Source organism: Schistosoma haematobium, chromosome 4, assembly GCF_000699445.3.
Source record: "Schistosoma haematobium chromosome 4, whole genome shotgun sequence".
Classification (NCBI taxonomy): domain Eukaryota; kingdom Metazoa; phylum Platyhelminthes; class Trematoda; order Strigeidida; family Schistosomatidae; genus Schistosoma; species Schistosoma haematobium.
The window spans coordinates 27,355,402-27,370,144 of NC_067199.1; the positions used below are offsets into that span (position 1 = coordinate 27,355,402).

The following is a 14,743-nucleotide window of genomic DNA, read 5'->3' on the forward strand; positions in this document are numbered from 1 at the left end:
AGATGAGATTGTATACGGAATATATGACTCAAAAGCTAACAATGCTTCGAAGAATGGCGGTAATAAATCTTGGAGTATTGGAAAATCCATCAGCAAATAATACAGAGTATTATGTGAATTTCAAAATAATTGTAAGACCATCCATAGATAAAGCTTTTCCAACAATCAGTGAAACTCAAATTAATGCACGAGTTTTTATTACGGGTACACCTCAACAACAACAACAATCAATTGTATTTTCTGTTGTCGATGAGCCAATTTTACCGATTACAGTAAGATTTTAAAATTAACTTAAGCTGTGGATTAATTTTCAATCTCTATATTCAAAAAATTTGATTTCATAAATAAATTACATAACAGACGTTGCATTACAAGTTTCTTCTGGACAGAACTTTTTAAAGCATATTTACTTAGAAAAATGAAAAACAATTTAGTTTGTCGGGAATGAGTATGTACATCAAAGTGTTTGGTAAACATCATATCTGATCTGTCCACTTGAAACTATTCTAATTTCAGGAAGTGAAATTAACATTCTTATTAGTATTCTATGAAAAACCTAATGTATAGATCTGCCATAGTTATTGTAAGTAATCGCTTCAGAAATAAAAGCCTATTATCTTATTATATACCATTTTAAGTGATTTTCCGTCATATTAACGGATTCAAAATTATTTCTTTTATTATTTTTTAAATGTATGCTTAGTAAAACATCATCGACAGTAATTATATTTCGGTTTGAAGTATTAAAATCAATGGAATGAATGTTCACGCTGTATTTATGTTACATAAGTACTAAACAATGCACATAATTTGTGAAGAATTGAGAGTATTTATAATATGAGCTTCAAATCCACTTTATGTGTGGGATTAAACTCAAAGCTATTATTAGTGGGGTTTGTTAAGTTTTTTCATTTAGATCATGATTCCATCAATGTTAGACTACCAATGAAAACCTGGAAGCACTGGAAAGCTAATCCATGTCGGGTGTGAGGCAGTTACCTACCGGAGACAATCGAAATGGCCGCAAAATTCCGTTTATTGGTTGAAGTTAGATATTAACACCATTGGACGCCAGCTCAATGGTCTAGAGGATAAGTATTCGTGCGTAAAATCGAAGGTCCTGTGTTCGGATCCTGTGTGCGTGATCACGGATACGAACTGCTGAGTCCCATACAGTGACGAAATGGTTGTCCAGCGCTTTCAGGTTTTCAGTGGTGGTCTAAAATTGGTTAATCCACGATCTCAATTAAAGCTATTACTGTTGAACTAATTTTGAAAAGTCGTCAGTCTGATTCATTGCTGATGTGATTGCAGTGTCTTTAAAGTTTCCACTATGAGAACTTGGACTGTATTTTGAGAACATAAACATATCTTCAACTTTACGTTCTTGGTAAAAAAAATACTGTTAAGGCCAAAATATTGTGCAGCTTATTTTACGTGTGTAGACAGGAAAACTTCACAAAATGCGACATTTTTCATTTCCAATTTGTCTTTTTCTAAAGTACCACAAGATGGTTAGATTTTTTCCAGCATATTTTTGTTACGTCCCACAGTCAAGCCATACGCGTAGACGACCGTAAGCAACCAATGCACATCAAGGACTTGAGAGAATGATACTTTATGCCTGACGGTTAGCCCAATACTAACTAGCTCCAGACGAAAAGGAAGAACACAAGACCAGTCTTCGCCAGTCCAAGATCATTATTATATTTCGGACGTGTATTTATTTGTATGCTATGACAAACCACACAACAGACCAATTCGGGTGACTGTATTAACATGGAGCAACAGCATTAATGATGAGAAAATGGAATACTTGGTGCAAAAATAATTGGTTCTAGTTTATGAATGGAAGATGCTATAGCAACAAATTATACTTCAAATGAAAGCTTAGAACTTGAATAACAAGAAAATAATAAAATCAAAATACAATCAATATATAAATAAAACCGTCTATAAATAGTTTTAAAAGTTTTTACCTCATAGTTAAATCATCTTTAGCAAGTACTTTAAAGGTTTCAAGCATGGCTTTAGAGAGAGTATGCCTAAAGGATGGTAAAGCTCATAGTCTTGAAAATATTAGTGTTTAAGTATAGTGAGAAAAAGAATTGGGATAAAAAGTCAAAAACCAATTTGTTTCCGTATCTTCAGATACATTATTTATTCTGACAAAATATATTGGTTAAAAAGAAATCAACAGAATCCGTAGAAATAAAATAACCGAAATGACAGAAAATATAGCTAATGGTTTACTAGAGAATAATTGTTTTAATTTTCCTGAAACATGACAAGTTTGTATCACCCTACTTTGTCTTCTGCTTTCCCTCTATTCATTCGAGACAAACCTGGCCCAATATATAAAATCAGTTGAGTAATCAGATTTAATATACATAGAATCACTGGGATTGAACCCATATATTTAAAGGACCCAGAGGTATGATGTCTTAGTTGACTAGTAATCATTTTGTAATAGTAAATTAAACATGATTTGATATAACTATTATCCAACATATAATTATCTATAAAACCATAAGTAGCTCAAAATGAAATGAAACATTGTGCGAATTATACTACCATTTATCGATATTAACTAAACCTTGGTACGTTGAATGCAAGTGTGAAAAAGGAAAGTTCACAGAAAGTGAGTTTTTGGTCGTAAACGAAGGAATCTATGATATAGAAAATTTATGTACTTTTACAGGTTTCTTATTACATAAGCGTCAGATCAGATATTGAGTCCATATTACCAAATTTAACTTACCAATAGTTAATATAACTCACTATTCATGAGAAATAAGCTTTTCAGTAGTTTTCAGGTAAGAAAATATCATAATTAGGAAGAATCAAATGGGATTTAGATATTTGATTCAAATCTTCACAAACATCTAGGGCATATTCCTTTCTTTCTTTTTGTTTCCATGATTAATTTCAACCTTCAGTGAAAGCAATTGAAATGAACAAGTATCTACGAAACACCTAATTAGTCACTATTCACGGCTCAATAAGTAACCAGCCTCAGGATGGAAATCCAGATTTTTCAGTGAGGCACTTAATTTTCTGGGTAACTAGGTTAGAGAAAATCATATTTTCACAACCCACACATATCAGGATAAATGAAAAAGTCTCTGAGGTGCTATTTGAAAGCATTTCGAGTTTAAAGATCATTTTATTGAAGGGAAATCTCTTCAATCTGTTGACTATTAATTTACTATAAGTTTAATTATGCACACCACTCCCAACTACGAACTTTTCTGCTGAACATTTAAATTATCATCTCATTTGAGCTTTTATACTAATCACTTCCCTAAAAAGTTTACTGAAATATAAGTAAAGGCAAACAACATCTGTCTCACTATTCAGCTATCCTATTGTAGAAAAAACGATGTCTTAGAAAACTATCATAAATTTTTATCATACGAATAACTATTTATTTTTCTTCCAGGCAAATAATTCACCCAACGTGAACCTTTACAAAACCGAACCTGCTCTAAGTGAACCTATGGACGCATATAACGGAATTCTATTTGCTGAAATTTCTTGGGTTGAACAAGTGATCTATAGTCCCGTCAAGATTTTACTTAGCATTGTAGGTTCCGGAACAGCATTAACTGAAATAACATTTATTTCTATTGGAAGGTCACTGATCACTGTAATCCCCAGAGCTTCAAATATGTCAATTACAAAGCAAGTTTTATACTGTTCTTGTGTTAACATATAAAATGTTTATAACATTTAACAAATAAGAAAACCATTTCGTCAAGTATTCGTAGGAAATAAAGTTGATGAAACACTAAGTTATCGTATTCCATGCTATTAATAAATGGTGTACTGTTTGTGGATTATTTCAATGTTTTCCTGCGCGTATTACACTGTGAAGTAAATAGATGTAAGTACCAATACAATAATATTAGTAATCAACCAGTTCATATAAAGATTGTGTCTTACCTAAAGATCTCTCAGATAATGACTGTATATCCTTTATAAATATTGAATACTATCGCCAAAATTTCAGCGGTTTTATTTGAATACGCGGACGTCATACATTTACATTTTAGTATTTTAACTCTCAAGTGAGAAAGTGGTAAAAATGTCAAAATGAATCCCTTGGAGAATCTGGTATAGAGTAGATAATACATCAAAAAGAAGTCCCGGTTATTTTGCTACAAGTCTAAAGTCAAGCTGATGGCTATCAACTAAATAATAGTTTTTTTAGTTTACAAAATATTTTTTCAACATATTAACCGACTGATATTTGACATGAAGCAAAGATTTGATGAAGTCATTTTTTAAGAGGACGATATATGGTAGGAAGAATAAATTAGACTAAGCAAAAGGATTTATCTTATAATCGAATTTATTTTAAAGGAATACTATAATGAGTTAGTTCTTATTTACTGCTGACGTTTATGGACTGGATTCCGTTTTCACAATTAACTGAAAACGGTATGTTAAAATTGGTTCAATTTCATTCATTTAAATTTCCGAAAATAATTTCTACGGGATTATCTGCCGTATTCTAGAATGATATTACGATGAAATGCAAACCCGACTAACTCATTATATCATACAATCGTAAATTTACTACTGAAAGTATATAAAATGGAGTGATTTTTAGTATTAAAATACACTTATTAAGTGATTATATCTTCAACATGTAATTCAACTGAAATTAAATTGTAATGACCAAATGGTTGCCTTGGATATTTAATGTTTATCAACAGCTTATTGATAATATGGTGAAAATTTCCAGTTTATTCTATCACTGATAATTTCTGAAAGTTTTCGTGCTCTTAGGAACAGCATTAGTAAAATTGTTATAATACAGTTTGATAAACTTCTGCATATAAAGTAATGAATAAACTTTTTAGATCAGCTTTATTTTAACAACTCATTCTGAATTTTTGATTTTCTTTTTTATAAGAGTTTTCATCATTAGATATTCCCTGAGACTATATTTTGTTGAATTATGTTAACAAATAAATGACGTTTGCTTTCTATGAAATATTACTTTAATATAATTTGAAGCACTCTTTAAGATTTATAACACCTTGTAGTGGCTGTGCTTCGTTAATTATTCACCCTCGAACCGTTATCGTATAATCTTCAACGATATTTGAAATCAGAAGGCAAATAGAAGCAGCTACTACAGTTTATTTAGTAGATAATTCGGACCAGACAGCAGAGAGGCAAAATGAATGAGCAAGCGAACTACGATTGTAGCAGTAGCAAGTAGTTGTAGTAGTAGTAGTAGTGGAAGTAGTGAATGCATGCAAATGTACACATATATATATGTATAGGAAAATGGATGAGTCAGCGAATAGATTAAGCAGTTAATAATGAAGCTAGCAGAATGAATACATGCGTAGGCGCTAAACAATGTTCAAGCATATGTATTTCATACAAGCATAATAATAAAGATAATACAACAAGTTGTTATATCATGGATGACTTTGTCCATTAAATAGGTCAACAAAAGACCTTGACTGAACTAAACTCAATTACACGTGAGTCACTATAATAGCTCCCCCTGCAAACAAAGATATATGGAAAAATGTCTGTGTTTGCACAAAAAAAATAGTAAACTGAGTAGGGTAGTTACAGTCGTTTGAAAAAAAAATGGTTTGTACAAAATTAAGATGAAGTTAGTGTGTGCTGTACATTTGGTTTGCGCCCGTCCGTGAGGTTTTAAAAAATAATAGCAATAAATAGAAGGAATGCGGTATTGCTTTACATTTTAAATAAAAATTATACGTGTAAGTGTAGGGGTACATAAGATATGTTGAGTTTTATAGAGTATAACATGAAATTAGTAATGCATGTGTGTACAATGAAGTGGAAGTTATAATTAATATTTTAAATAGTAGAAAATTATTAATAGAAGATTGTAGCGACATAATGTTGGGGCCATCTTACTCTTCGGCCAGACCTTGTCGTTACTGGATTCTCTTTGCTTGTGTTTGTCGATGTCGTTGATGATTGGAACTGACGCTTCGATGATTCAACGGTTTTCGCAGTATCTGTATGTACTGGCTGATCGTAGGCTTCGATGAAAGCTGGTTTGACTCGGTCGATGCTAATTACATCTGTTTTTCCAGCTTTTTCTACCGTGATAGTTTTGTCGTCTCGTTTAATCACCTTAAATGGACCATCGTAGGTTGGTTGTAAGGGACGTTGCACATTATCCCTTCTGATAAACACATGGGTACTGTCACTTAGTTGTTTGGGTATGTACACACGGCGTTGATGTTGTCTCGGAAGCGTTATCCTTAGACTACTCATATGCTGCTTAAGACGCTGTACATAGTCCGCTATATCAGTTGGATCGCTTTTACCTGCAGTGAAAAACTCTCCTGGCAGACGTAGTGTGGTTCCATAAACCAATTCTGCTGGGCAGCATTCTATATCTTGTTTGATTGTTGATCTTAAGCTCAACATGACTAACGGTAGCTTGCTGGCCCAATCGTTATTGCTGATGACAGCTGTAAGAGAAGCTTTAAGTTGCCGATGCAATCTCTCTACCATACCATTCGACATCGGATGGTAGGATGTTGTGCGAATTCGTTTGATTCCGAGTAGCTCTGTGAGTTGTTGGAAGAGGCGGCTCTCGAATTGAGCTCCTCTATCGGTTGTGATATTAGTAGGTACACCATAATGGGAAATCCAATGCTCTACTAGGGTTTTTGCGATAGTTTCGGCTGTAATATCTTTTATGGGCACAGCTACAGGCCATCGTGTGAATCTATCAATGCAAGTGAAAATGTAACTGAAACCATTCGAAACCGGCAGTGGTCCTATAATATCGATATGTACGTGCTCGAATCTGTTATCGGGATGACGGAAATGACCTACTGCGGAACTGGTGTGGCGATGTATCTTAACTCTCTGGCATTTTATACACGCTTGCGTCCAATTACGAATATCCCGATTCATACTTGGCCATACAAAACGTTCGCTGATTAGTTTGATGGTGGCCTTTATTCCGGGATGCGAAATATTGTGCATGGCTTCGAAAATGTTTCGCCTTAGCGGCTTTGGAATAAATGGTCTTGGTTGACCTGTAGAAATATCGCAGGTGATGCTTACTTCTTCCAATGGAGTTTCTTTGAGAACTAACGAGGTTGTGTTGGTAGACTTTAGTCTGTTTAACTCGACGTCGATATTTTGTAATGCTGCTAACTTGTGATAATCGATTTCGGACTGGACGAGAGCGTTGACCATCGTTCTAGATAGCGCGTCTGCCACTTCGTTTAGCTTGTCGAATTCCTGTTTTGCGATGGCTAGTCTTTTAGGATCTAACCTTCTTGGTCTTGCATTGATTGGTGGACCATTCGTTACGATGTGATGCTGAATAGAATGTTTGAGATCCGCTTTATTGTATGTTACTTTTACGAGTTCAGGGAACTCCCTTAGCAACAATTTATATGGATCACCACAACTTTTATCTATCACAAGGTTCATTGAAACGGCTTCCGTAAGTATTCCTCTTATCGAAGTGGTTTGACTGCCGTTTATAAGTCTGTGTCGTCTAGAGTCTACTAGCAGGTCAAAGTTACATAAGAAATCTATGCCTATTATGGGCATCGATACGTCTGCTATGACAAAGTTCCAACGGTATGAAGCGCCACGTCCAAAATCTAGGGACAATTTCCGTTTACCATATGTCTTAATATCTGATTTATTTGCTGCTCTTAGCACTAACGACGGGTTAATGTTTTTTCTTTCCTCGTTAAATGGAGGTACTACGCTAATTTCCGCTCCAGTGTCAACTAAGAATTGTGCGCCAGTGGTCCGGTCTTGTATATAAAAGAGGCGACTGTTTTCAGGCATTATGTGTGTTGATGCCGTTGCCGTTGATACTCGTGGGTATCGGTTACCAGCCCTGTTAAATCTACAAGGTTGTAGGCACTTTCTGGCCCTGTAGCCGAACATTTGATGATACCAACATATCGCGGGAGTTGTGCGTCGTCTAGAAGTTGACCGGGTCCTTTCACGCGAACGATCTCGCGATGACCTTCGTGGCTTTTCTCTCTGCGTTAACTCTGAGAGTTTTCGGCACAAAACATTTATTTCCTTCTGTAGAGTATCAAGTCTATCGTCTACCGTCACATTGTGTAGTGGAGGGCTTGCTTGCTTGCTTCTTTCGTATATTCTATCGGCTATCTTTGCTATATTGTCTAAATCAGCATCCGTATCTCCCACAGCTAGGATCTGCTGTATATTTGCAGGGAGTCGGCGGAGCCACAGTTGATAAAAGAGATTATTGTCAATGTGTCTATCGCCAAGTAAACTTTTCATATAATTTTTTAGTTGTGATGGGGTTCTATCTCCAATTTGTACTTGGTTAAGAAGTTGTTCGACGGCTTGTTGGTCACTGAGAGAGAGTTTTAATTACAGCCTCTTTTAGCACGTCGTATGGTTTTTCTGTGTCTGGTTTTGCTAGTGCCTCTCGAACGCTGTCAGCTACTTCGTCTGGGAGTAGTGTGCTTGTCAGGCCGAACTTATCCTTTTGCAAAAGAATGCGGTTAGCGAGAAAATAATTTTCAAGTCTTATAAACCAAAGTTTTGGGTCTGCGATTTTACAAGAAGGGGCAGGGAGGTTAAGAGACCTCACGGACGAGGCTTGCTGTACGCTTGAAACTGTGTTTTCATAAGACATGTTTATAAAAATTAAGTAGCACACGAAAATACTTTAACAATCACAAGGAAAAATAGACGGGTGAAAACAATGATAATAAAAATAATGGCACAATTTATAAAATGGAACAGACTTACTAAATTGCACCAATATATCAATTGTTTATGAATAATTGTTATTTATTATGATTATAATTGTCACGTTTAATGTTTGCGAAATAATGTAAGTGTAATTAAAATAATAATATAAATCCACAGTTGTAATTATAGTTCATTTTATAATCCAAATTGAGATGGAGGTAGTCGAATTTTTGTAATTTGATTATTTCGTCAAGATTCGCTTCCCGTTCCCACGTCGGGATTACCAATTCTGTAGTGGCTGTGCTTCGTTAATTATTCACCCTCGAACCGTTATCGTATAATCTTCAACGATATTTGAAATCAGAAGGCAAATAGAAGCAGCTACTACAGTTTATTTAGTAGATAATTCGGACCAGACAGCAGAGAGGCAAAATGAATGAGCAAGCGAACTACGATTGTAGCAGTAGCAAGTAGTTGTAGTAGTAGTAGTAGTGGAAGTAGTGAATGCATGCAAATGTACACATATATATATGTATAGGAAAATGGATGAGTCAGCGAATAGATTAAGCAGTTAATAATGAAGCTAGCAGAATGAATACATGCGTAGGCGCTAAACAATGTTCAAGCATATGTATTTCATACAAGCATAATAATAAAGATAATACAACAAGTTGTTATATCATGGATGACTTTGTCCATTAAATAGGTCAACAAAAGACCTTGACTGAACTAAACTCAATTACACGTGAGTCACTATAATAGCTCCCCTGCAAACAAAGATATATGGAAAAATGTCTGTGTTTGCACAAAAAAAATAGTAAACTGAGTAGGGTAGTTACAGTCGTTTGAAAAAAAAAATGGTTTGTACAAAATTAAGATGAAGTTAGTGTGTGCTGTACATTTGGTTTGCGCCCGTCCGTGAGGTTTTAAAAAATAATAGCAATAAATAGAAGGAATGCGGTATTGCTTTACATTTTAAATAAAAATTATACGTGTAAGTGTAGGGGTACATAAGATATGTTGAGTTTTATAGAGTATAACATGAAATTAGTAATGCATGTGTGTACAATGAAGTGGAAGTTATAATTAATATTTTAAATAGTAGAAAATTATTAATAGAAGATTGTAGCGACATAATGTTGGGGCCATCTTACTCTTCGGCCAGACCTTGTCGTTACTGGATTCTCTTTGCTTGTGTTTGTCGATGTCGTTGATGATTGGAACTGACGCTTCGATGATTCAACGGTTTTCGCAGTATCTGTATGTACTGGCTGATCGTAGGCTTCGATGAAAGCTGGTTTGACTCGGTCGATGCTAATTACATCTGTTTTTCCAGCTTTTTCTACCGTGATAGTTTTGTCGTCTCGTTTAATCACCTTAAATGGACCATCGTAGGTTGGTTGTAAGGGACGTTGCACATTATCCCTTCTGATAAACACATGGGTACTGTCACTTAGTTGTTTGGGTATGTACACACGGCGTTGATGTTGTCTCGGAAGCGTTATCCTTAGACTACTCATATGCTGCTTAAGACGCTGTACATAGTCCGCTATATCAGTTGGATCGCTTTTACCTGCAGTGAAAAACTCTCCTGGCAGACGTAGTGTGGTTCCATAAACCAATTCTGCTGGGCAGCATTCTATATCTTGTTTGATTGTTGATCTTAAGCTCAACATGACTAACGGTAGCTTGCTGGCCCAATCGTTATTGCTGATGACAGCTGTAAGAGAAGCTTTAAGTTGCCGATGCAATCTCTCTACCATACCATTCGACATCGGATGGTAGGATGTTGTGCGAATTCGTTTGATTCCGAGTAGCTCTGTGAGTTGTTGGAAGAGGCGGCTCTCGAATTGAGCTCCTCTATCGGTTGTGATATTAGTAGGTACACCATAATGGGAAATCCAATGCTCTACTAGGGTTTTTGCGATAGTTTCGGCTGTAATATCTTTTATGGGCACAGCTACAGGCCATCGTGTGAATCTATCAATGCAAGTGAAAATGTAACTGAAACCATTCGAAACCGGCAGTGGTCCTATAATATCGATATGTACGTGCTCGAATCTGTTATCGGGATGACGGAAATGACCTACTGCGGAACTGGTGTGGCGATGTATCTTAACTCTCTGGCATTTTATACACGCTTGCGTCCAATTACGAATATCCCGATTCATACTTGGCCATACAAAACGTTCGCTGATTAGTTTGATGGTGGCCTTTATTCCGGGATGCGAAATATTGTGCATGGCTTCGAAAATGTTTCGCCTTAGCGGCTTTGGAATAAATGGTCTTGGTTGACCTGTAGAAATATCGCAGGTGATGCTTACTTCTTCCAATGGAGTTTCTTTGAGAACTAACGAGGTTGTGTTGGTAGACTTTAGTCTGTTTAACTCGACGTCGATATTTTGTAATGCTGCTAACTTGTGATAATCGATTTCGGACTGGACGAGAGCGTTGACCATCGTTCTAGATAGCGCGTCTGCCACTTCGTTTAGCTTGTCGAATTCCTGTTTTGCGATGGCTAGTCTTTTAGGATCTAACCTTCTTGGTCTTGCATTGATTGGTGGACCATTCGTTACGATGTGATGCTGAATAGAATGTTTGAGATCCGCTTTATTGTATGTTACTTTTACGAGTTCAGGGAACTCCCTTAGCAACAATTTATATGGATCACCACAACTTTTATCTATCACAAGGTTCATTGAAACGGCTTCCGTAAGTATTCCTCTTATCGAAGTGGTTTGACTGCCGTTTATAAGTCTGTGTCGTCTAGAGTCTACTAGCAGGTCAAAGTTACATAAGAAATCTATGCCTATTATGGGCATCGATACGTCTGCTATGACAAAGTTCCAACGGTATGAAGCGCCACGTCCAAAATCTAGGGACAATTTCCGTTTACCATATGTCTTAATATCTGATTTATTTGCTGCTCTTAGCACTAACGACGGGTTAATGTTTTTCTTTCCTCGTTAAATGGAGGTACTACGCTAATTTCCGCTCCAGTGTCAACTAAGAATTGTGCGCCAGTGGTCCGGTCTTGTATATAAAAGAGGCGACTGTTTTCAGGCATTATGTGTGTTGATGCCGTTGCCGTTGATACTCGTGGGTATCGGTTACCAGCCCTGTTAAATCTACAAGGTTGTAGGCACTTTCTGGCCCTGTAGCCGAACATTTGATGATACCAACATATCGCGGGAGTTGTGCGTCGTCTAGAAGTTGACCGGGTCCTTTCACGCGAACGATCTCGCGATGACCTTCGTGGCTTTTCTCTCTGCGTTAACTCTGAGAGTTTTCGGCACAAAACATTTATTTCCTTCTGTAGAGTATCAAGTCTATCGTCTACCGTCACATTGTGTAGTGGAGGGCTTGCTTGCTTGCTTCTTTCGTATATTCTATCGGCTATCTTTGCTATATTGTCTAAATCAGCATCCGTATCTCCCACAGCTAGGATCTGCTGTATATTTGCAGGGAGTCGGCGGAGCCACAGTTGATAAAAGAGATTATTGTCAATGTGTCTATCGCCAAGTAAACTTTTCATATAATTTTTTAGTTGTGATGGGGTTCTATCTCCAATTTGTACTTGGTTAAGAAGTTGTTCGACGGCTTGTTGGTCACTGAGAGAGAGTTTTAATTACAGCCTCTTTTAGCACGTCGTATGGTTTTTCTGTGTCTGGTTTTGCTAGTGCCTCTCGAACGCTGTCAGCTACTTCGTCTGGGAGTAGTGTGCTTGTCAGGCCGAACTTATCCTTTTGCAAAAGAATGCGGTTAGCGAGAAAATAATTTTCAAGTCTTATAAACCAAAGTTTTGGGTCTGCGATTTTAAAAGAAGGGGCAGGGAGGTTAAGAGACCTCACGGACGAGGCTTGCTGTACGCTTGAAACTGTGTTTTCATAAGACATGTTTATAAAAAATTAAGTAGCACACGAAAATACTTTAACAATCACAAGGAAAAATAGACGGGTGAAAACAATGATAATAAAAATAATGGCACAATTTATAAAATGGAACAGACTTACTAAATTGCACCAATATATCAATTGTTTATGAATAATTGTTATTTATTATGATTATAATTGTCACGTTTAATGTTTGCGAAATAATGTAAGTGTAATTAAAATAATAATATAAATCCACAGTTGTAATTATAGTTCATTTTATAATCCAAATTGAGATGGAGGTAGTCGAATTTTTGTAATTTGATTATTTCGTCAAGATTCGCTTCCCGTTCCCACGTCGGGATTACCAATTCTGTAGTGGCTGTGCTTCGTTAATTATTCACCCTCGAACCGTTATCGTATAATCTTCAACGATATTTGAAATCAGAAGGCAAATAGAAGCAGCTACTACAGTTTATTTAGTAGATAATTCGGACCAGACAGCAGAGAGGCCAAATGAATGAGCAAGCGAACTACGATTGTAGCAGTAGCAAGTAGTTGTAGTAGTAGTAGTAGTGGAAGTAGTGAATGCATGCAAATGTACACATATATATATGTATAGGAAAATGGATGAGTCAGCGAATAGATTAAGCAGTTAATAATGAAGCTAGCAGAATGAATACATGCGTAGGCGCTAAACAATGTTCAAGCATATGTATTTCATACAAGCATAATAATAAAGATAATACAACAAGTTGTTATATCATGGATGACTTTGTCCATTAAATAGGTCAACAAAAGACCTTGACTGAACTAAACTCAATTACACGTGAGTCACTATAACCTAACATTGAATACTTGGTGAAACATTATGAACAGTCCTACAATGTATGTTCTTTCAGCGGATGCCGTGTTCTTCAGCTAACAAGAACTCTCATCTTTGACCAAAGCAGTTACATAGAAAGCTCAAACTAATACTTATGAACTCTAGATTGTCTGTAAATTATAGGAAAGACTTAGACAAAGGTATGTGCGCGGCGACCCTGGTTTGATGTGTATTTCACTTTTGATAAACTAGTTATAATGTTCCAACTAGGTATGTGTCCTTAAGGAGTCATGATCTACCTGGACTTGCCATGAAGGTGAAAAATGTATGCATTTATATACGTTGAATATCACGTCAATGTACTTATTTGTGAAGTCGAACTGAAGGTAAATAATACTATTCTGATAACTTGATCACTGCCTTCAATTGTTACATTAGTCTTTTCATTACGTATTATGAATATGGAGCTGACCTAACGAAATTATTTTACAGTTACAGAAGCCACCCAACTGTTGGGTTGAAATTATTACAGAATGTTTATTCTAATGAAATATATATGAATTGCTACAATTAATTTTCATAAACATTACTAATTTATTATTTTCATTTTTCTTTAAAAGCAACACTGGTATAATCGAACTTCCCTCTGTATATGTTGTTCCCACTCCTTATAAATATGACAATATACTAGTCATCAAGTATTCGGTTAAAATCGTCGGTACAACAAAATTCAAAGTTATATTAGATGTTATAACTGGAGGATATACAGCAACTAGTCAGGTTAACTTCGCACCGATTGCTGCCGTATCACCTCCGCAATTGGTAAGCTATTCAAAAATATACTTCGATTTTACGTTCGCTGTCAATTATTATGATTAGCTTTATTCAATGTTATATTTTTGGTACAATATAGAATTCTCAGCAAAAATTATTCCAACAACTATTTGTTTCTTACTTCTTGGTAGATCCTGACGATAAATATTGAGTGATCGCCAATTAGAAGTTAGCAGTCCAGTTAATCGACATCTAAATAATGTACATTATTTTCGCTGCATATTGCCAGCAACCCCAATATCTCTAATTAGGTCTTTTATAACCTGTACACCGAAAGGTTGCGCACTTTTCAGAAACGAACCTGAAGGGGTTATGCGATTAATAGCCATAATGATGTATATAAACAAAAGAAAATTAGATAACTTGTTGAAATATTTAGATGGCAGGAACATGTAGCCCATATGTTCAAGCAGGCGGCCATTTGCTCTAACGGTTTAGTTACATGTTTGAAAGCATCAGCATCTTAAAATAAAACGATAAATCACTATATGATTTG

General features: G+C 35.9%; 1 protein-coding gene across 1 annotated transcript in view; it reads left to right on the forward strand.

The window, feature by feature from the left end:
- MS3_00007778 (uncharacterized protein) overlaps positions 1–14,398 on the forward strand; it is a gene marked incomplete at both ends in the record, with an annotated part of 76,064 nt that extends 61,666 nt beyond the window's left edge. Inside the window, 4 exons of the mRNA XM_035729863.2 lie at positions 3–272; positions 3,443–3,636; positions 14,034–14,235; positions 14,327–14,398. Of these exons, the coding sequence (XP_035585348.2) occupies positions 3–272; positions 3,443–3,636; positions 14,034–14,235; positions 14,327–14,398 (738 nt within the window). The remainder of the gene's footprint in view (positions 1–2; positions 273–3,442; positions 3,637–14,033; positions 14,236–14,326) is intronic.
- Between the last annotated feature and the right edge of the window lie 345 nt (positions 14,399–14,743).